This window comes from Panulirus ornatus, chromosome 66, assembly GCF_036320965.1.
Source record: "Panulirus ornatus isolate Po-2019 chromosome 66, ASM3632096v1, whole genome shotgun sequence".
Taxonomy (NCBI): domain Eukaryota; kingdom Metazoa; phylum Arthropoda; class Malacostraca; order Decapoda; family Palinuridae; genus Panulirus; species Panulirus ornatus.
In genome coordinates, this window is record NC_092289.1 from 8,032,596 (window position 1) to 8,056,977 (window position 24,382).

The following is a 24,382-nucleotide window of genomic DNA, read 5'->3' on the forward strand; positions in this document are numbered from 1 at the left end:
GAACCATTTAGAAATTGATTTATCCTAAAAGTGTATATATGCACTTGATCCATTCAGTTTAAATGGGAAAGAAGTGAAAAATAAATATTACTTCAGTTTTTGTGTCTATTATAGAAGCTTTGTATATTTAGATTTATTTATCATCTGGGAAAGTGAAAAATAAATATTACTTCAGTTTTTGTGTCTGTTATATAAGCTTTGTGTATTTAGATTTTTGTATCATCTGCTTCCTGGCACTACCTTGCTGATGCAGGTGGTGGCAATGCTGTTTCTTTTGGGTTAGGGTGTTGCCTGGAATGATGAGGTCAAGCAAGTATGAATATGTACACTTGTATATATGTGTATGTATATGTATGTGGTAATAAAAAGAGTGTGGTTGAGAGGGCAGAAGAGGGTGTATTGAAATGGTTTGGTCACATGGAGATAATGAGTGAGGAAAGATTGACAAAGAGGATATATGTGTCGGAGGTGGAGGGAACAAGGAGATGTGGGAGACCAAATTGGAGGTGGAAGGATGGAGTGAAAAAGATTTTGAGCAGTTGTGGCCTGAACATACAGGAGAGTAAAAGGTGTGCAAGGAATGGAGTGAATTGGAACGATGTGGTATACCTGGGTCGACATGCTGTCAATGGATTGAACTAGGGCATATGAAGTGTCTGGGGTAAACCATGGAAAGTTTTGTTGGGGCCTGGATGTGGAAAGGGAAATGTGGTTTCAGTGCATTACACATGACTGCTAGAGACTGAGTGTGAATGAATTGTCCTTTGTTGTCTTTTCCAAGCGCTACCTCGTGTGCACGCAGGGGGAGGGGTGAACCATTTCATGTGTGGCGGGATGGCAGTGGGAATGGATGAAGGTAGCAAGTATGAATATGTGCATGTGTATATATGTAAATGTCTGTGTATGTTTATGTATGTATATGTTGAAATGTATGGTATGTATATGTGCGTGTGTTGGCATGTATGTATATACTTGTGTATGTGGGTGGGTTGGGCTATACTTTCGTCTGTTTCCTTGCGCTACCTCGCTAACACAGGAGACAATGACAAAGTATAATAAATGAATAAATATATATGTATGTTTACATGTATATGTTATGTATGCATATGTGCATGGATGGGTCTTTCTTCATCTGTTTCCTGGCGCTACCTCGCTAATGCAAGAAACAGTGATCAAATGTAACAAATGAAAATGAGTATTTATTTTTTTCTATGTTTTGTGAAAGTGTATTTAAAGTACAGCAGTTTTGTTGTATTTTGAATTACTTTACACTTTGCCTCCTCATTTTTTGTGTGATTAATATTAAAAAGTAATTTTGGCAACAACCAGGATATTCAGCTTCAGATGAGTATGTCATTGAAGAAAGGGTAAGTGCCTGTTAACATTATGGGATTGCTGAAGAATGAATTATCATGGTGTTGGATGTCTTTCTTTTTAGTTGGCATAACAGGTTGAATTGTAATAGTGCAATAAACAATTGAGCTGCACTTACTAGCTTAAAATATCAGTAATATATATCTAACCCTGGCCCAGGAAGTTTCATACTAAAATTATAAAAAAAAAGTATTTTAATATTTTTCTATTTTACATGAATGCATCAGTTTACTGAAGTTCATTGGCGTGGAACTGTGCTCACTCTACCTGAACTGTCCTAAACACTTCTCTTTGTGAGAAGTGTTCCTTGAGAATGCAACACAGTAGATGTAGTTTGCTGTAGTATTTGCAAGTAAACATTAAGGCCCAAATCAGTTTTCGCTGATGCCAAGGAGGTATTTTTTTCTTTTTCACAGCTTGATAATTACAATGTCAGGGAAAATGCTGCCCTGAAAGTTAATATTAGCATTCCTAATCTGCGGCTGTTTGTGGGGAACATCCCAAAATCAAAGTCAAAAGAAGAAATTATGGAAGAATTTTCAAAACGCACAGGTAAAGTGAGAGCGCTCAAATGTTTGTTTGTACATCTTCATTATCATGAGGTATTCTTCTGACCAGATTTTCGTTGGTTTACATCTTTCCTCAGAGGAATACCTCATAATTTTCATTACATGAATCTACTTGTCTTGAGGGCTATGGAGTTTATTACAGGGTTCCAAGTAGATTCACATGCAAATCTTAATTAATGCCCATAAACAGGAATCGTCATGTCTTTTGCAGCTGAATGAATATGAAATTCAGCGCGGCAAAAAATTAGGGGTCACTATTTCATACAACAATCATCGATTGTTCGTAGGAAATATCCCCAAGAACAGGGAGCGACATGAATTATATGAGGAGTTTGCAAAGCACGCACGTAAGTTGACCTTTGTGTCACAGGTAGTCAGTGGCTTGTGGGTATGTCAATCCTAGCTGTGCGTTCTGTCACCATTGACTTGGCAGCTTTTTAATCTAAGAATGTGTTTAAGTGGTCCCCTCTACATTTTAGATTTGTAAAACTAGACATTTCCACAATATAACTGGCTCTAAACATGGTTGCTTGATGGTGCATCATACTCACTGCTCCCCTTATGAAATCCCAATCCACACACCCACACATCCTTAAATTTATTTCCCATGAATTAATTTAGTAATAGCACTGTTTGATGCTATGCTGAAGCTATGGCATCCTTACCTGCAGCAGCTGAAAGGGTTTCAATTATAGGTTTTTTGTGGCATTTTTTTTTCCTGCAGTTGCCTGGTGACACAACGGCCACTTTTTTCTCTCTCCCCTTTTTGCAGAATCCATGTCATTTGCCCTGACTCCATCTTGCAATGTCTTGCCATATGGCAGAAATTTGAGGTACTTGCTAAGATTTTAACAAATTTAAGATTTATTAACATGTCTTTTTGATATTTATATCTTTGGGATTGTCATATGGTAAGGCATTGCCCTTTTTATACTTGAGTTGCTAGTGGTGTTGCTTGCATGAATTTTATAGCAGTTATGGCTAATTTGGTCCTGTAAATCATACACTAACATGACTCCATACAGCCTTATTATTATTTTGTTCCTATTGTTTATTCATTTATTTGTTTATTTTTACAGTGGTTTTGCCACTTTGGTTTTCCTCAGTCCACCCCATTTTTGTTATTTTTCCTGTTATAGGTGCCAGATGTATTAGATATATTTAGTTAATGATGAATAGAAAGCTAAATAGTATTATTTAAAATATTGCTAAAATACTTGTAATAATGAATATAAAATTCAAGAATGTAATGTGAGGAACATATGAGAAATATTGCTTGATGATAGTTAATATGTTATGAAGATACTTGAACTCATTATTTCTCTTCTGTTTACTTAACAGCTGGTCTGGTTGAAGTCATAATTTACAGCTCTCCAGATGATAAGAAGAAGAATAGAGGTTTCTGCTTTTTGGAGTATGAATCACATAAGGTTTGTATCAGTAGCTGAAGATTTTAAGACCCTACGGATGAGTTTCTCTGGTGATTTGTTGTTCAAAGATGATTAATCTAAAGAGAGAAGATTTTTTTTTCTTTTTTAAAGCCTTTTCTCTGATAGTTCCATTTTTTGCATATTTCATGTAAAGAGAAGATGAAAAACTATCAGACTGTTGGATTGAAAAGTTGTAGTGCTTGCAGACTTCTGGGAAACTCATCCTTCCTAACAGACCATTTAGTATGCATTTTTGCACTTCAAATGCCCAACACTCAAACCAAATGCTAGACTATTGATTGCATATATGTTATTATCCGTTAGATTGACACCATGATTATTGAAATTGATGAAAATCAAGTAAGGAAAAGACATTAATAATTGAGCACAAAAAAGACTCTCATGAAAGCTCTTAACATAGCTAGTAGTGTTTGTTTCATGATTGATCATCTCAGAAGGATAATTGTATCTTTAGTTTGTGAAGAAGGATTGCATTTTGGCAAGGATGAAAGCATTGATACCAGGTTTTGTTGATAGATAATGTAGAAAATAATGAGAATAGTGGATTATTTGATAATGATTTTCTGGTGTTTGCATTTTAAAAATGGGAACTTGTGATAGGTTTAAGCATTTACTAGGATTGAGATTTAGTTTCGATAGTAGTGAGTTGAAAACAGAATAATATACAAAAATCTTTGGTGAATGGAAGGCACACCAGACTGTAAGAGAATGAATTAAGTATAGAGTGTGTAAAAAACTCACATAATGTTTGCTTAGCCTAGTATTGATCCAATCTATTTTATCCCCTGTATGTCTTTCATCCTCCAGAATGTTCAGGCTCCATTTCCTCAAAACATTTCTTTGCTCCATCCCATCAACACCTCCTTGTTCTACCCTTGCATTAACAAGAAACATCATCATCATTGATTTGCTCTTTACATTTGACAGTAAGGTTAAAAGAGATTGGCACAGATCATATCACTTAAGTGGCTACCAATTATGGGGTAGAAATTCATGAAGACAGACATAATGCTACAAGGGAAGACATAATAATTGAGAGACCAATAATTTGTAAGGAAATGTCAAGTGGAGGCAAGTTCTCAATAACTGATGCAAAAATGAAAAAAAAAAAAATTGACCATAGGACAAGTAATTGTAGGATTAATACCACATAAATGGAAAATGTGGTAACATTAGAGAAAGATACCAAGAGCTGTTGGGGATGAGAGAGCTTGGGAAGTGAGTCAGTTGTTGTTCGCTGATGATACAGCGCTGGTGGCTGATTCATGTGAGAAACTGCAGAAGCTGGTGACTGAGTTTGGTAAAGTGTGTGAAAGAAGAAAGTTAAGAGTAAATGTGAATAAGAGCAAGGTTATTAGGTACAGTAGGGTTGAGGGTCAAGTCAATTGGGAGGTAAGTTTGAATGGAGAAAAACTGGAGGAAGTAAAGTGTTTTAGATATCTGGTAGTGGATCTGGCAGCGGATGGAACCATGGAAGCGGAAGTGAATCATAGGGTGGGGGAGGGGGCGAAAATCCTGGGAGCCTTGAAGAATGTGTGGAAGTCGAGAACATTATCTCAGAAAGCAAAAATGGGTATGTTTGAAGGAATAGTGGTTCCAACAATGTTGTATGGTTGCGAGGCGTGGGCCATGGATAGAGTTGTGCGCATGAGGGTGGATGTGCTGGAAATGAGATGTTTGAGGACAATATGTGGTGTGAGGTGGTTTGATCGAGTAAGCAATGTAAGGGTAAGAGAGATGTGTGGAAATAAAAAGAGCATGGTTGAGAGAGCAGAAGAGGGTGTTTTGAAATGGTTTGGTCACATGGAGAGAATGAGTGAGGAAAGATTGACCAAGAGGATATATGTGTCGGAGGTGGAGGGAACGAGGAGAAGTGGGAGACCAAATTGGAGGTGGAAAGATGGAGTGAAAAAGATTTTGAGTGATCAGGGCCTGAACATGAAGGAGGGTGAAAGGTGGGCAAGGAATAGAGTGAATTGGATCGATGTGGTATACCAGGGTCGACGTGCTGTCAATGGATTGAATCAGGGCATGTGAAGCACCTAACCTAACCATGGAAAGTTCTGTGGGGCCTGGTTGTGGAAAGGGAGCTGTGGTTTCGGACACTATTGCATGACAACTAGAGACTGAGTGTGAACGAATGTGGCCTTTGTTGTCTTTTCCTGGTGCTACCTCGCACACATGAGGAGGTAGGGGGATGTTATTCCATGTGTGGCGAGGTGGCGATGGGAATGAATATAGGCAGACAGTGTGAATTGTGTGCATGTGTATATATGTATGTGTCTGTGTGTGTATATATATCTGTACATTGAGATGTATGGGTATGTATATTTGCGTGTGTGGACGTGTATGTATATACATGTGTATGGGGGTGGGTTGGGCCATTTCTTTTGTCTGTTTCCTTACGCTACCTCGCAAATGCGGGAGACACCGACAAAGCAAATATAATAATATGATAACCAAGATCTACAAGGCACTGGGTGAACAGAAGAAAAAGCTAAGTTATACAGTAAGCTGAGGTGGTATGGATTATCTTGAAAAAAAGAAATGATGGGAAAATATTAGTCATGGAGAAGTGAAGAGAGATTGATGAGGAAAAGCAATTCATAGTTTAAAAGAAAATCCAAAATTCCTGTTTGCTTATGCACTTTGAGTAAAGTGTGAGGTTATTATGAAATTGACCTTGAAAGAATTTGCAAAATGCCAGTCATCCAATATAAATCAGTTTTTGGCACAAGAAAAGAAAGGAAATAAAAGTAATCACTGTATAACCACTTTGATGAGCTTGTCCATTAAGGTATCCCAACAGAAAAGGACATTATTGAAGAGATGATCAGCTTAAGGAGAGCTCAGTAATGGACTCCCAGGTACATTCCAAAAAAAAGACAAAGATCATAGTATCAAAACATGATGTTATTGAGGCAGAGAATAAACCAGTCCAGTATGGCAGACACACACAGTGGCATAAATATATTATTTTATTTTTTTATTATACTTTGTCGCTGTCTCCCGCGTTTGCGAGGTAGCGCAAGGAAACAGATGAAAGAAATGGCCCAACCCCCCCACCCATACACATGTATATACACACGTCCACACACGCAAATATACATACCTACACAGCTTTCCATGGTTTACCCCAGACGCTTCACATGCCTTGATTCAATCCACTGACAGCACGTCAACCCCGGTATACCACATCGCTCCAATTCACTCTATTCCTTGCCCTCCTTTCACCCTCCTGCATGTTCAGGCCCCGATCACACAAAATCTTTTTCACTCCATCTTTCCACCTCCAATTTGGTCTCCCTCTTCTCCTCGTTCCCTCCACCTCCGACACATATATCCTCTTGGTCAATCTTTCCTCACTCATTCTCTCCATGTGCCCAAACCACTTCAAAACACCCTCTTCTGCTCTCTCAACCACGCTCTTTTTATTTCCACACATCTCTCTTACCCTTACGTTACTCACTCGATCAAACCACCTCACACCACACATTGTCCTCAAACATCTCATTTCCAGCACATCCATCCTCCTGCGCACAACTCTATCCATAGCCCATGCCTCGCAACCATACAACATTGTTGGAACCACTATTCCTTCAAACATACCCATTTTTGCTTTCAGAGATAATGTTCTTGACTTCCACACATTCTTCAAGGCCCCCAGAATTTTCGCCCCCTCCCCCACCCTATGATCCACTTCCGCTTCCATGTTTCCATAAATAGCACTGGTAAATACAGGTACATCCAGGTAATACCAAAACAACATAGACCAGTCAGCCTGACATCACATGTAGTTAAGATGTAGGATAAAGAAGCGCATTATGGAACACCTTTTTAGAAATAATCTCAAAAATGAATCCATCATAGATTTGTGCCTAATAAAAATAAACAGACAGAACTGCAGGTTCTTTACAATGATTTATGTGACACTTATAAATGCTGTTTTGCTGGATTTTACAAAATCATTTGATGTAAAATCATGGAGCGTTTTTAGGGAAAGTGGCAAAACCATCATTTTTTCATATTTGTTTCCTGTTTGTTATGTTAGTGAGATAGCACTTGAAATGAAACAGATGAAAAAATGGCCTGTGTTATGTTAGTGAGATAGCACTTGAAATGAAACATGAAAAAATGGCCTCATTCACTTGTAGCCAGTCTCTAGGTGTCATGTATGATGCAAGAAACCACAACCCCCGAATCCATGACCAGAACCCACACACCTCTCCGTGGCTTCTTCTTACTCCTTCATATACCTGGGTTCAGCTTATTAGCAACGTGTAGCCCTCTTGTATACCACATTCTTCCAGTTTGCTCTATCCCATTTATGCGTCACACCCTCTTGTATATTCATGCCCCAAACACTGAAGAGTTTTTTCTCTCCATCTTTCCACCTCCCCTTTGGTTTTCCTTCACTTCTGACGCGCATGCCCTCATAGTCATCTTCAACTCACCCAACCTCTCCACATGTCGATATCATTTCAGCACACTTTTGCAGCTGTCTCATACATACTTCTCTTACTCCCAAACATATCTCTTATTCTGTCATTTCTTATTCATTCAACTCTCATCACAAATCAACCTTCAGCATCTCATTTTAAAATCATTCACCCTCTTCCATACTTTTGTTATCTTGGCTTAGCCCATGCTTTCCATCCATGCATTATCATCAGAAATACCTGTCTTTGCCCTTACAGAAAGTTACTTCTTTTTTTACACACTCAGTGCACCCAAGACCTTATCCTGGGCTGTGCCAAGACTGTTAGGTTGGGTCATTTGATATCCAGGTTGTTGGGAGGCATAACCTACAGGCTCATGTAACCCCCACAGCCTGGCTAGTCAGATCTAGTACATTTTGTAATTACTCATCAAGGACAATATTGAAATTCACTGTAGTGCACCCCTTGGTGTTTCTGATGATTGCAGGCATGGTGATGAAGAGTCTTGAGTGTTCTCTCTCTCTCTGCATATCACGTCTTTGTGTTTCAGAGGTAGTATTTTCCGTATAGTTGTCCTTGCCTGTTGTGCCAATAGGATGTTATATCCATGTGTAGGTTGGGGACCATGCCTTCTAGGATTTTCTAGGTATGGATGATTATATACCTCTCCCAACTGCATTCCAAGGAGTTTAGCCTTAGTGACTTAAGTCGTTTCAAGTAAATTAGTTCCTTTACCATGTTAAAATGGGCCAAAAGAGAACTCTGAACACTTTCTAACTGGAAGTTTGGCTGCCATGTAGGTTAATGATATAAGACCAGTATCACTCAATTCATTAAGGAATTAGTTCCTTGAATATTATTATCATTGGTTTTTCTACTCTTGTCTTGAACATCTGCTGGACCCAACCCACAATCCCACCAGTGGAGGCAACTGCTTTTTTGTTGTGTTTGCTTAAGATTATTTTACATTATTGTCCGGATCCTTTCACATGTTTCATGTAGTTTATGTTAATGTCTGCCTGTCTGGTATTCTGTATTGTTTTTGATTCCTTAATTTTTTCTGTACTGTAGGAGTTGAAACTTTCCTCCATTGAAAAGAATGTTCTTAATGACCCATGGAAGACTTTATTTGTATCTCTTGATAGCCTATGGGCATCCTTTATTGGCATGATTTTCATACTTGTATCATCTGCAAAGAATGATTTGAAACTGTGGCACATACTTGCATCTATGTCAGATATGACAATGAGGAACAGGAGGGGTGCAGGCACAGTTCCTTTGGGGGGACTTCATCTTTTTACCATGGAGCACTGGAGATGGCATCGTTTAAGTTTTCTGTTCAGATAGTTAAAAAGTAGTATATCTATCTCCCAGTTGTTCTGGTTATTCTCAACTTATGCATTTTATGTGTCATGACACTATGGTCACATTAATCAAATGCTTTTGTGAAGTATTTGTAAATCATGTTATCATTTTTGTTTTCTAGAGCTTCAACAGTTTTATCATTATGGTCAAGCAGTTGAGAGAGGTAAGATCTTCCTGCCCTGAAACCATGTTTACCTGATTGTTCATTTCCATAAATTCAGTCAGTTTGCTTCTTGGGACTCTAGAAGATTTCATTAATGTGCGATGTAAGTGCATTTTGGGATTTCTTTTCCCCTTATTTACTGCAATATCCACTCCTAGGTAGCTAAAACTCCACTTCCAGGTTCTCTTCATTGAACTTGCATTCTCACTAGCCTGGCTTTCTCCAGTGCTAAACCTAGTAATTTTGCTTATATGTATCATTACCCTCAACTTTCTCCTTTCACCATTCTTCCAAACTCAGAAACCAGCTCCTGCAGTTTCTCACTTGAATCTACCATCAGCACTATGTCTGTCATTGGCAAACAGCAACTGGCTTGCCTCCTCAGGGAAACTAGGAAAGTGGAGTATAATGGTTTACCCCAGACTTTTCACATTCCATGGTTCAGTCCACTGACAACACATCGACCCCGGTATACTGCATCATTCCAATTCACTCTACTCCTTGCATGCCTTTCACCCTCCTGTATGTTTCAAGCCCGATTGCTCAAAATCTTTTTCACTCTATCCTTCCACCTCCATTTTGGTCTCCTGCTTCTCCTCGTCCCCTCCACATATAACAAATATGTCCTCTTTGTCAATCTTGCCTCACTCATTCTCTCCATGTGACCAAACCATTTCAACACACCCTCCTCTGCTTTCTCAACCACACTTTTTATTACCACACATCTCTCTTACCCTTTCATTACTTACTTGATCAAACCACCTTATGCCACATATTGTCCTCATACATTTCATTTCCAACACATCCACCTTCCTCCGCACAACCCTATCTATAGCCTTTGCCTCGCAACCATATAACATTGTAGGAACCACTCTTCCTTCAAATATACCCCTTTTTTGCTCAGATAACGTTCTCTCCTTCCACAAATTCTTCAACACTCCCAGAACCTTTACCCCTTCCCCAACCCCAACCCCAACTCTTCCACTTCCATAGTTCCATCTGCTGCTAAATCCACTCCCAGATATCAAAAACACTTCATTTTCTCCAGTTTTTCTCCATTCAAACTTGCCTCCCAATTAACTTGCCCCCTCAACCCTACTGAACCTAATAACCTTGCTCTTATTCACATTTACTCTAGGTTTTCTTGTTTCACACACTTTACCAAACTCAGTCATCAACTTCTGCTGTTTCTCACCTGAATTAGCCCCCAGTACTATATCATCAGCGAACAACATCTGACTCACTTCCCAAGCCCTCTCATCCAGAACAGACTGCATACTTGCCCCCTCTCCTCCCCTCCAAAACTCCTGCATTTACCTCCCTAACCACCTCATCCATGAACAAATTAAACTACATACATATACATAGGTTAGGGAAAATGATTTGGTAAACAGAGAAGAGGTAGTGAAAGCTTTGCGGAAGATGAAAGCCGGCAAGGCAGCAGGTTTGGATGGTATTGCAGTGGAATTTGTTAAAAAAGGGGGTGACTGTATTGTTGACTGGTTGGTAAGGTTATTTAATGTATGTATAACTCATGGTGAGGTGCCTGAGGATTGGCGGAATGCTTGCATAGTGCCATTGTACAAAGGCAAAGGGGATAAGAGTGAGTGCTCAAATTACAGAGGTATAAGTTTGTTGAGTATTCCTGGTAAATTATATGGGAGGGTATTGATTGAGAGGGTGAAGGCATGTACAGAGCATCAGATTGGGGAAGAGCAGTGTGGTTTCAGAAGTGGTAGAGGATGTGTGGATCAGGTGTTTGCTTTGAAGAATGTATGTGAGAAATACTTAGAAAAGCAAATGGATTTGTATGTAGCATTTATGGATCTGGAGAAGGCATATGATAGAGTTGATAGAGATGCTCTGTGGAAGGTATTAAGAATATATGGTGTGGGAGGAAAGTTGTTAGAAGCAGTGAAAAGTTTTTATCGAGGATGTAAGGCATGTGTACGTGTAGGAAGAGAGGAAAGTGATTGGTTCTCAGTGAATGTAGGTTTGCGGCAGGGGTGTGTGATGTCTCCATGGTTGTTTAATTTGTTTATGGATGGGGTTGTTAGGGAGGTAAATGCAAGAGTTTTGGAAAGAGGGGCAAGTATGAAGTCTGTTGGGGATGAGAGAGCTTGGGAAGTGAGTCAGTTGTTGTTCGCTGATGATACAGCGCTGGTGGCTGATTCATGTGAGAAACTGCAGAAGCTGGTGACTGAGTTTGGTAAAGTGTGTGGAAGAAGAAAGTTAAGAGTAAATGTGAATAAGAGCAAGGTTATTAGGTATAGTAGGGTTGAGGGTCAAGTCAATTGGGAGGTGAGTTTGAATGGAGAAAAAGTGGAGGAAGTGAAGTGTTTTAGATATCTGGGAGTGGATCTGGCAGCGGATGGAACCATGGAAGCGGAAGTGGATCATAGGGTGGGGGAGGGGGCGAAAATTCTGGGGGCCTTGAAGAATGTGTGGAAGTCGAGAACATTATCTCTGAAAGCAAAAATGGGTATGTTTGAAGGAATAGTGGTTCCAACAATGTTGTATGGTTGCGAGGCGTGGGCTATGGATAGAGTTGTGCGCAGGAGGATGGATGTGCTGGAAATGAGATGGTTGAGGACAATGTGTGGTGTGAGGTGGTTTGATCGAGTGAGTAACGTAAGGGTAAGAGAGATGTGTGGAAATAAAAAGAGCGTGGTTGAGAGAGCAGAAGAGGGTGTTTTGAAGTGGTTTGGGCACATGGAGAGAATGAGTGAGGAAAAATTGACCAAGAGGATATATGTGTCGGAGGTGGAGGGAACGAGGAGAAGAGGGAGACCAAATTGGAGGTGGAAAGATGGAGTGAAAAAGATTTTGTGTGATCGGGGCCTGAACATGCAGGAGGGTGAAAGGAGGGCAAGGAATAGAGTGAATTGGAGCGATGTGGTATACTGGGGTTGACGTGCTGTCAGTGGATTGAATCAAGGCATGTGAAGCGTCTGGGGTAAACCATGGAAAGCTGTGTAGGTATGTATATTTGTGTGTGTGGACGTATGTATATGCATGTGTATGGGGGGGGGGATTGGGCCATTTCTTTCGTCTGTTTCCTTGCGCTACCTCGCAAACGCGGGAGACAGCGACAAATTATAATAAATAAAAGAATATACATATACATACACAGACATATGTGTATATACACATGTACATGTACATATTTATTCCCTGGGGATAGGGGAGAAAGAATACTTCCCACGTATTCCCTGCGTGTCGTAGAAGGCGACTAAAAGGGAAGGGAGCGGGGGGCTGGAAATCCTCCCCTCTCGTTTTTTTTTTTTTTTTTTTTTTCCCAAAAGAAGGAACAGAGAAGAGGGCCAGGTGAGGATATTCCCTCAAAGGCCCAGTCCTCTGTTCTTAACGCTACCTCGCTATCGCAGGAAATAGCGAATAGTATGAAAAAAAAAAAAAAAACATTCATACTTGCTTCCCTTCATCCATTCCTGTCGCTACCCTGTCACACAGGAATTAGCATCCCCTCCCCCCTTCAGCGAGGTAGCACCAGGAAAAGAGAAAAAGACCACATTCGTTAACACTCAGTTTCCAGCTGTCATGTGTAAATGCACTGAAACCACAGCTCCTCATCCACATCCAGGCCCCATAGACCTTTCCATGGTTTTCTCTGTGTCCTATGCTATGGATTAAGTTTTGTTTGCTCTGCCAAAGAAGTTAACTGTGTTGATATTGCAAAATGATTATATAATTTGGAAAAGTACTGTAAATTATCTAATGATGAAGTTAACATTTGTAATAGTTTAGTGTATGCCAGTTCGTAAAAATCATTGGTTCCAAGTTGTCCAAAAAGGTTCATCAGTACTATTAACTATTTGAAAAAGAAGATCAGGCTAACACTTGTGATTATGGACAAAGTTAATTATTTATCAAAAAATGAGTTATCTTTTATGTGCTGATACAACATACTCAGTAGAAGTCCAATAGAAGCAGTTAATTCTTACTGTAATAAAGAACTAAATTAGTTGAAAGGTAATGATTCTCTCGTCAAAGATTTTTTCATTGTCCCCTTCTTTGCCATATATGTATGGACTTATCAAAACACATAAGACTTTGATACAGAATTACTAAGGGATGTCTTACCCTCTAAGGCAATTTGGTTTAGGTATGTAGATAATGTTCTTTGTGTTTGGCCATCAAACAAAAAATTACAAACATTTCTCCCTTTACTTAACAATTTAGTACCTTCTATCATCACTAATGTAGAAGTGGAAAATAAGTTTATGTTACCAGTTTTAGATTGCATGAGCCATAGGCATAGAAACATGTTTAAGTTTGGCATATACAGAAGACCCATCAGTGTTTGTTCACATATTCATTATTACATAGCTCAGCATGACAGAGTTAACTATATCATCATTCCAGTTGATATTCCTTAGGGCTTTACATATGTGCAGTCTGGAATTTATTAATGATGAGTTTGAGAAGATATATGATGTTGGATCCAAGTTAAAATATCCTAGGTCTTCATTGATAAATCCCTTAAGTTTGCAAAGAAATCATTTTTTAGAGTTAAAGCCAAACCTTCCCTTGACACCAAGAACATATTAGTTTTTCGTTTTTGTGATAATTTTACGTTACTTCCCAGGTTGCTTAAATCCTTTAATGTAAATGTAGGCTTCAGCAATAACATTACTATAAAGAATATCTTAATCAAAAACTTCCCAGAAAATTCAGCAGGCTGTGCTTCCACAATACCTTGTAAAAATTGTAATATGGATTTGTATGTAGCATTTATGGATCTGGAGAAGGCATATGATAGAGTTGATAGAGATGCTCTGTGGAAGGTATTAAGAATATATGGTGTGGGAGGAAAGTTGTTAGAAGCAGTAAAAAGTTTTTATCGAGGATGTAAGGCATGTGTACGTGTAGGAAGAGAGGAAAGTGATTGGTTCTCAGTGAATGTAGGTTTGCGGCAGGGGTGTGTGATGTCTCCATGGTTGTTTAATTTGTTTATAGATGGGGTTGTTAGGGAGGTAAATGCAAGAGTTTTGGAAAGAGGGGCAAGTATGAAGTCTGTTGGGGATGAGAGAGCTTGGGAAGTGAGTCAGTTGCTGTTCGCTGATGATACAGCGCTGGTGGCTGATTCATGTGAGAAACTGCAGAAGCTGGTGACTGAGTTCAGTAAAGTGTGTGGAAGAAGAAAGTTAAGAGTAAATGTGAATAAGAGCAAGGTTATTAGGTACAGTAGGGTTGAGGGTCAAGTCAATTGGGAGGTGAGTTTGAATGGAGAAAAACTGGAGGAAGTGAAGTGTTTTAGATATCTGGGAGTGGATCTGGCAGTGGATGGAACCATGGAAGCGGAAGTGGATCATAGGGTGGGGGAGGGGGCGAAAATTCTGGGGGCCTTGAAGAATGCGTGGAAGTCGAGAACATTATCTCGGAAAGCAAAAATGGGTATGTTTGAAGGAATAGTGGTTCCAACAATGTTGTATGGTTGCGAGGCGTGGGCTATGGATAGAGTTGTGCGCAGGAGGATGGATGTGCTGGAAATGAGATGTTTGAGGACAATATGTGGTGTGAGGTGGTTTGATCGAGTGAGTAACGTAAGGGTAAGAGAGATGTGTGAAAATAAAAAGAGCGTGGTTGAGAGAGCAGAAGAGGGTGTTTTGAAGTGGTTTGGGCACATGGAGAGAATGAGTGAGGAAAGATTGACCAAGAGGATATATGTGTCGGAGGTGGAGGGAACGAGGAGAAGAGGGAGACCAAATTGGAGGTGGAAAGATGGAGTGAAAAAGATTTTGTGTGATCGGGGCCTGAACATGCAGGAGGGTGAAAGGAGGGCAAGGAATAGAGTGAATTGGAGCGATGTGGTATACCAGGGTTGACGTGCTGTCAGTGGATTGAATCAAGGCATGTGAAGCGTCTGGGGTAAACCATGGAAAGCTGTGTAGGTATGTATATTTGCGTGTGTGGACGTATGTATATACATGTGTATGGGGGGGGGTTGGGCCATTTCTTTCGTCTGTTTCCTTGCGCTACCTCGCAAACGCGGGAGACAGCGACAAAGTATAATAAAAAATAAATAGATATATTTATGTTCAGACACAATTGAAAATGTGAAGGAAAATAGTGAAATTGGAGAAAAATGTAGCTTAGACATTCAAGCTTATTGATACAGTGGTTGAATTGATGAGAACTGCTATTGACGTTTGTGTGAATAAATTATACATTTCCTTTTTTCCATAGCCAGAGGTTGAACCATTATGTGACATTCATTTTTTTCATTCATTTCAAGCTAGAAGTTTCAGTTTTCTAAATTGTTTCTTACATTTTTCATAGGTATATATATGTATGTGTGTGTGTGTGTGTATGTGCGTATGTATGTGTATGTGTGTGTATGTGTATATGTATATATATATGTATATTATCCCTGGGGATAGGGGTGAAAGAATACTTCCCACGTATTCCTCGCGTGTCGTAGAAAGCGACTAGAGGGGACGGGAGCGGGGGGCCAGAAATCCTCCCCTCCTTGTATTAGCTTTCTAAAATGGGAAACAGAAGAAGGAGTCACGCGGGGAGTGCTCATCCTCCTCGAAGGCTCAGAGTGGGGTGCCTAAATGTGTGTGGATGTAATCAAGATGTGAAAAAAGGAGAGATAGGTAGTATGTTTGAGGAAAGGAACCTGGATGTTTTGGCTCTGAGTGAAACGAAGCTCAAGGGTAAAGGGGAAGAGTGGTTTGGGAATGTCTGGGGAGTAAAGTCAGGGGTTAGTGAGAGGACAAGAGCAAGGGAAGGAGTAGCAATACTCCTGAAACAGGAGTTGTGGGAGTATGTGATAGAGTGTAAGAAAGTAAATTCTCGATTATTATGGGTAAAAGTGAAAGTTGATGGAGAGAGATGTGTGATTATTGGTGCATATGCACCTGGGCATGAGAAGAAAGATCAAGAGAGGCAAGTGTTTTGGGAGCAGCTGAATAAGTGTGTTAGTGGTTTTGATGCACGAGACCGGGTTATAGTGATGGGTGATTTGAATGCAAAGGTGAGTAATGTGGCAGTTGAGGGAATAATTGGTATACATGGGGTGTTCAGTGTTGTAAATGGAAATGGTGAAGAGCTTGTAGATTTATGTGCTGAAAAAGGACTGATGATTGGGAATACCTGGTTTAAAAAGCGAGATATACATAAGTATACTTATGTAAGTAGGAGAGATGGCCAGAGAGCGTTATTGGATTACGTGTTAATTGACAGGCGTGCGAAAGAGAGACTTTTGGATGTTAATGTGCTGAGAGGTGCAACTGGAGGGATGTCTGATCATTATCTTGTGGAGGCTAAGGTGAAGATTTGTATGGGTTTTCAGAAAAGAAGAGTGAATGTTGGGGTGAAGAGGGTGGTGAGAGTAAGTGAGCTTGAGAAGGAGACCTGTGTGAGGAAGTACCAGGAGAGACTGAGTACAGAATGGAAAAGGGTTAGAACAATGGAAGTAAGGGGAGTGGGGGAGGAATGGGATGTATTTAGGGAATCAGTGATGGATTGCGCAAAAGATGCTTGTGGCATGAGAAGAGTGGGAGGTGGGTTGATTAGAAAGGGTTGTGAGTGGTGGGATGAAGAAGTAAGAGTATTAGTGAAAGAGAAGAGAGAGGCATTTGGACGATTTTTGCAGGGAAAAAATGCAATTGAGTGGGAGATGTATAAAAGAAAGAGACAGGAGGTCAAGAGAAAGGTGCAAGAGGTGAAAAAAAGGGCAAATGAGAGTTGGGGTGAGAGAGTATCATTAAATTTTAGGGAGAATAAAAAGATGTTCTGGAAGGAGGTAAATAAAGTGCGTAAGACAAGGGAGCAAATGGGAACTTCAGTGAAGGGCGCAAATGGGGAGGTGATAACAAGTAGTGGTGATGTGAGAAGGAGATGGAGTGAGTATTTTGAAGGTTTGTTGAATGTGTTTGATGATAGAGTGGCTGATATAGGGTGTTTTGGTCGAGGTGGTGTGCAAAGTGAGAGGGTTAGGGAAAATGATTTGGTAAACAGAGAAGAGGTAGTGAAAGCTTTGCGGAAGATGAAAGCCGGCAAGGCAGCAGGTTTGGATGGTATTGCAGTGGAATTTATTAAAAAAGGGGGTGACTGTATTGTTGACTGGTTGGTAAGGTTATTTAATGTATGTATGACTCATGGTGAGGTGCCTGAGGATTGGCGGAATGCGTGCATAGTGCCATTGTACAAAGGCAAAGGGGATAAGAGTGAGTGCTCAAATTACAGAGGTATAAGTTTGTTGAGTATTCCTGGTAAATTATATGGGAGGGTATTGATTGAGAGGGTGAAGGCATGTACAGAGCATCAGATTGGGGAAGAGCAGTGTGGTTTCTGATTCAGAAGTGGTAGAGGATGTGTGGATCAGGTGTTTGCTTTGAAGAATGTATGTGAGAAATACTTAGAAAAGCAAATGGATTTGTATGTAGCATTTATGGATCTGGAGAAGGCATATGATAGAGTTGATAGAGATGCTCTGTGGAAGGTATTAAGAATATATGGTGTGGGAGGAAAGTTGTTAGAAGCAGTGAAAAGTTTTTATCGAGGATGTAAGGCATGTGTACGTGTAGGAAGAGAGGAAAGTGATTGGTTCTTAGTGAATGTAGGTTTGCGGCAGGGGTGTGTGATGTCTCCATGGTTGTTTAATTTGTTTATGGATGGGGTTGTTAGGGAGGTAAATGCAAGAGTTTTGGAAAGAGGGGCAAGTATGAAGTCTGTTGGGGATGAGAGAGCTTGGGAAGTGAGTCACTTGTTGTTCGCTGATGATACAGCGCTGGTTGCTGATTCATGTGAGAAACTGCAGAAGCTGGTGACTGAGTTTGGTAAAGTGTGTGGAAGAAGAAAGTTAAGAGTAAATGTGAATAAGAGCAAGGTTATTAGGTACAGTAGGGTTGAGGGTCAAGTCAATTGGGAGGTGAGTTTGAATGGAGAAAAACTGGAGGAAGTGAAGTGTTTTAGATATCTGGGAGTGGATCTGGCAGCGGATGGAACCATGGAAGCGGAAGTGGATCATAGGGTGGGGGAGTGGGCAAAAATTCTGGGGGCCTTGAAGAATGTGTGGAAGTCGAGAACATTATCTCGGAAAGCAAAAATGGGTATGTTTGAAGGAATAGTGGTTCCAACAATGTTGTATGGTTGCGAGGCGTGGGCTATGGATAGAGTTGTGCGCAGGAGGATGGATGTGCTGGAAATGAGATGTTTGAGGACAATGTGTGGTGTGAGGTGGTTTGATCGAGTGAGTAACGTAAGGGTAAGAGAGATGTGTGGAAATAAAAAGAGCGTGGTTGAGAGAGCAGAAGAGGGTGTTTTGAAGTGGTTTGGGCACATGGAGAGGATGAGTGAGGAAAGATTGACCAAGAGGATATATGTGTCGGAGGTGGAGGGAGCAAGGAGAAGAGGGAGACCAAATTGGAGGTGGAAAGATGGAGTGAAAAAGATTTTGTGTGATCAGGGCCTGAACATGCAGGAGGGTGAAAGGAGGGCAAGGAATAGAGTGAATTGGAGCGATGTGGTATACCGGGGTTGACGTGCTGTCAGTGGATTAAATCAAGGCATGTGAAGCGTCTGGGGTAAGCTATGGAAAGCTGTGTAGGTATGTATATTTGTGTGTGTGGACGTATGTATATACATGTGTATTGGGGGGATTGGCCCATTTCTTTCGTCTGTTTCCTTGCGCTACCTCGCAAGCGCGGGAGACAGCGACAAAGTATAAAAAAAAAAAAAAAAAAAAAAAAAAATGTTAGGCAGACTGGTATGGATCCTTATGTTAGACTTAAGCAACATAGATATAGTATAAGAACAGGACGAGAATCATGTCAAAAATTACGACCATTTTATTGACTGGAGTAATGCCAGTTCAGGTAGTAACTGTAATTCCTTTACAATGAGAAACATTATTGAATCTTCTATTGTTAGATACACAAAGAATTGTAATATAGTAATATTGTTAATAGTTCCTTTTCTTGTCCACATAATATTTTTGTGACAGGCATGGTGCCAGGCCCAAATACACCAACTTGCACACCACCATCTGATAGCTTGTTTATCAATGGCGTGTATGCTACGTCTCTTCCTTGTATATCAACTGACTTTTCTGCTTCAGTCTCATTCTTGTATCTCCCGTGACGATGTGATCATTACATGAGAGTGCTGTTCATATACTAGATCATGCGCACCACTGTGACCTCTTGCAATCATCAGTAAAACTTGAATGTTTTGAATATGTAAATATTTTGTTATCTGAAATGCCCAGGGAATCGACCATTTCAGACTAAATTTTTTGTTAATTTTTTCAGTAAGTAATTCAGGAATTTTAAGATTTTGAAATATTTTACTCGTGTAAATATGTTACATAGAGGATTTTCAGTAAGTATTTCAGGAATTTTAAGATTTTGAAATATTTTACTCGTATAAATATGTTACATAGAGGAAATGTGAATATTTTTTTTTTTTTTTTTTTTTTTTTTTTTTTTTTTTTTATACTTTGTCGCTGTCTCCCGCGTTTGCGAGGTAGCGCAAGGAAACAGACGAAAGAAATGGCCCAACCCCCATACACACGTACATACACACGTCCACACACGCAAATATACATACCTACACAGCTTTCCATGGTTTACCCCAGACGCTTCACATGCCTTGATTCAATCCACTGACAGCACGTCAACCCCTGTATACCACATCGCTCCAATTCACTCTATTTCTTGCCCTCCTTTCACCCTCCTGCATGTTCAGGCCCCGATCACACAAAATCTTTTTCACTCCATCTTTCCACCTCCAATTTGGCCTCCCTCTTCTCCTCGTTCCCTCCACCTCCGACACATATATCCTCTTGGTCAATCTTTCCTCACTCATTCTCTCCATGTGCCCAAACCATTTCAAAACACCCTCTTCTGCTCTCTCAACCACGCTCTTTTTATTTCCACACATCTCTCTTACCCTTACGTTACTTACTCGATCAAACCACCTCACACCACACATTGTCCTCAAACATCTCATTTCCAGCACATCCATCCTCCTGCGCACAACTCTATCCATAGCCCACGCCTCGCAACCATACAACATTGTTGGAACCACTATTCCTTCAAACATACCCATTTTTGCTTTCCGAGATAATGTTCTCGACTTTCACACATTTTTCAAGGCTCCCAAAATTTTCGCCCCCTCCCCCACCCTATGATCCACTTCCGCTTCCATGGTTCCATCCGCTGACAGATCCACTCCCAGATATCTAAAACACTTCACTTCCTCCAGTTTTTCTCCATTCAAACTCACCTCCCAATTGACTTGACCCTCAACCCTACTGTACCTAATAACCTTGCTCTTATTCACATTTACTCTTAACTTTCTTCTTCCACACACTTTACCAAACTCAGTCACCAGCTTCTGCAGTTTCTCACATGAATCAGCCACCAGCGCTGTGAATATATATATATTTATATAAGTGAATGACATTGATGCCCTTCATAAGTGCTGCCTAAAACAAACCTCTTGTGCTTTGTGTGAGACCTTAGACAGCTTCAAGTAGTTGTCAGGCAATTGTTAATGATGCTTGAAGGGGACCATTGTCCACAATTGTAATACAGAGTGCCCAAATATACAGATGTGCACAAAACCAGCACATTACACTGCACAAGAAAGCACATGGGAGATGGTAAACAATTACCAGTACCACAAAATGGGAGAGGTTGAGTGCAATAATTGCTGCAGCTCAGTGTGCATGTGATTTGATATATTTTTACATATCTCTATTGATTTTTCAAGTTTTTGTTTAGATAATCAAGGGTTGCCAACCAGAAATGAAAAAACATACTATGATCATTTTGTTGTCTTGAATTATATATAACAAAGGTTATAGAGTAATTTTTATTTTTTCTTGACTGTGTTCACATATGATGATGATGATTTTATTCCCAAAGTGGTCAGGGAAATGTTGAGTATTTGGCTTGTTAGTGGGCCTTTCAGTCCCTAATTATATTTATTTCTAAAAGATTGAACTGAAGTTTGTGCAGCTAAGATCTGCATCATTTATCAGTCCTTATTATATAATCCTCCACTCTTATTTTTTTTTAATTTTCCAAAAGAAGGAACAGAGAAGGGGGCCAGGTGTGGGTATTCCTTCAAAGGTCCAGTTCTCTGTTTGTAATGCTACCTCGTTAATGCGGGAAATGGCGAATAGTTTGAAAAAGAAAAGAAATTATGCAAAATATTGCAATAGTAGTGTATCTAACTTTTTTTTATGTTTCAATAGAGTTCTCTCTCTAGATATAGTCATGGTTGAGAGTGAACATCAGTTAATTCACAGAGCTTTCATCATATCAGCATTCATCTTAATTGATTGTAAAATAGAGAGTGACATCACGCCTTCAACACATAGGGGAAACTTGTGGGAAATAGGATGACCTTACTGATAATGTGCTCAAATGTTCAAGCCAATTAACATTTTGTTTTTAGCATAGGAAACATGTTTGTGAGAGTATGGCAGGTAATCTCCAATTTAATTAAATGTTTGTAGCTGTAGTCTAAATAAACTGACATATCCACCCATGCAACTTTTGACATAGTACCCCCTTTATGATGACTTTAATCATGCTCATCTTCTCCCATTATTCCTCCTCGTTGTTAGTTTCTTTACCTATCATTCACATTACTCATATACTCCCTACTTGTCATCTTTTTAGAAACTCTTTTATTCTCTTATTCCCATGCCACTTTAGAACTCCATGATTTTTTAACTAGTAAACGTTTTTTCACCATTTATTTTCAGTGTATTCATTCCTTTAAATCATGATATCCATTTTGAGTGTGCACATTATCTTTCATTATCATGGCTGACATTGGATAGTAGCTCTTAACAGTCAGTAAGGATGGTGAATAGGTTTTGGTGTACTAATAAAGTTTAAAAAGGGAGGCAGGTTGACAGAGTCAAAATTGACAGCAGTGAATGGATAAAAACATAGATGAACCAATTTATGTTTGTTTTAAGGCATGATGTAAAGTAAAATAGAATAAGAATTTTGAATTTGTTTTAAGAAGAATATGATAGTGGGAACTGTGAGAGAGATTTCCCATATAGTTGATGTGTTGAAATGATAATTATTAGAACAATGAATGAAGGAAATGAGATAAAACAGTGTATTAAAGAGTGTGTTAGGTAACAAAAAGTCTTAAAGGTTACATAAGGAAAGGGTTTCCAGGGTAGGAGTTTCACTTGTATTTTAGTTCAACGAGTTTTTGTTTAAAGTAAAACCAGGTTCTGGAAGGTGTTATGGAGTAGTGGTATGGGAAAAGCATTTTAAAGCCTTACTACTTTATTGCAATAGATATTGTTATTCCTTCCTGTGCACTGTTCATATCATTAATTTTTATGATATGTATTTTATTTAACTTTCTAAAATGGGAAACAGAAGAAGGAGTCACATGGGGAGTGCTCATCCTCCTCGAAGGCTCAGACTGGGGTGTCTAAATGTGTGTGGATGTAACCAAGATGTGAAAAAAGGAGAGATAGGTAGTATGTTTGAGGAAAGGAACCTGGATGTTTTGGCTCTGAGTGAAACGAAGCTCAAGGGTAAAGGGGAAGAGTGGTTTGGGAATGTCTTGGGAGTAAAGTCAGGGGTTAGTGAGAGGACAAGAGCAAAGGAAGGAGTAGCAGTACTCCTGAAACAGGAGTTGTGGGAGTATGTGATAGAATGTAAGAAAGTAAATTCTTGATTAATATGGTCAAAAAAGTGAAAGTTATAGAATGTAAGAAAGTAAATTCTTGATTAATATGGGTAAAAGTGAAAGTTGATGGAGAGAGATGTGTGATTATTGGTGCATATGCACCTGGGCATGAGAAGAAAGATCATGAGAGGCAAGTGTTTTGGGAGCAGTTGAATGAGTGTCTTAGTGGTTTTGATGCACAAGACTGGATTACAGTGATGGGTGATTTGAATGCAAATGAGAGTAATGTGGCAGTTGAGGGAATAATTGGTATACATGGGGTGTTCAGTGTTGTAAATGGAAATGGTGAAGAGCTTGTAGATTTATGTGCTGAAAAAGGACTGGTGGTTGGGAATACCTGGTTTAAAAAGCGAGATATACATAAGTTTATGTATGTAAGTAGGAGAGATGGCCAGAGAGCGTTATTGGATTACATGTTAATTGACAGGCGCGCGAAAGAGAGACTTTTGGATGTTAATGTGCTGAGAGGTGCAACTGGAGGGATGTCTGATCATTATCTTGTGGAGGCTAAGGTGAAGATTTGTATGGTTTTCAGAAAAGAAGAGTGAATGTTGGGGTGAAGAGGGTGGTGAGAGTAAGTGAGCTTGGGAAGGAGACTTGTGTGAGGAAGTACCAGGAGAGACTGAGTACAGAATGGAAAAAGGTGAGAACAATGGAAGTAAGGGGAGTGGGGGAGGAATGGGATGTATTTAGGGAATCAGTGATGGATTGCGCAAAAGATGCTTGTGGCATGAGAAGAGTGGGAGGTGGGTTGATTAGAAAGGGTAGTGAGTGGTGGGATGAAGAAGTAAGATTATTAGTGAAAGAGAAGAGAGAGGCATTTGGACGATTTTTGCAGGGAAAGAATGCAATTGAGTGGGAGGTGTATAAAAGAAAGAGACAGGAGGTCAAGAGAAAGGTGCAAGAGGTGAAAAAGAGGGCAAATGAGAGTTGGGGTGAGAGAGTATCATTAAATTTTAGGGAGAATAAAAAGATGTTCTGGAAGGAGGTAAATAAAGTGCGTAAGACAAGGGAGCAAATGGGAACTTCAGTGAAGGGCGCAAATGGGGAGGTGATAACAAGTAGTGGTGATGTGAGAAGGAGATGGAGTGAGTATTTTGAAGGTTTGTTGAATGTGTTTGATGATAGAGTGGCAGATATAGGGTGTTTTGGTCGAGGTGGTGTGCAAAGTGAGAGGGTTAGGGAAAATGATTTGGTAAACAGAGAGGTAGTAAAAGCTTTGCCGAAGATGAAAGCTGGCAAGGCAACAGGTTTGGATGGTATTGCAGTGGAATTTATTAAAAAAGGGTGTGACTGTATGATTGACTGGTTGGTAAG

The 24,382-nt window shown here is 39.8% G+C and overlaps 1 protein-coding gene across 22 annotated transcripts in view; it reads left to right on the forward strand.

Moving 5' to 3' along the window:
* Window positions 1-24,382, forward strand: part of LOC139746769 (heterogeneous nuclear ribonucleoprotein R-like) — a 559,781-nt gene that overhangs the window by 404,547 nt on the left and 130,852 nt on the right. For 21 of the 22 annotated variants that reach the window (XM_071658282.1, XM_071658287.1, XM_071658290.1 and 18 more), the window contains 2 exons: window positions 2,155-2,290; window positions 3,285-3,373. In XM_071658282.1, the coding sequence (XP_071514383.1) occupies window positions 2,155-2,290; window positions 3,285-3,373 (225 nt within the window). Of the gene's footprint in view, window positions 1-1,790; window positions 1,927-2,154; window positions 2,291-3,284; window positions 3,374-24,382 lie in introns of all 22 variants that reach the window. The other variant, XM_071658285.1, reaches the window with a different exon arrangement.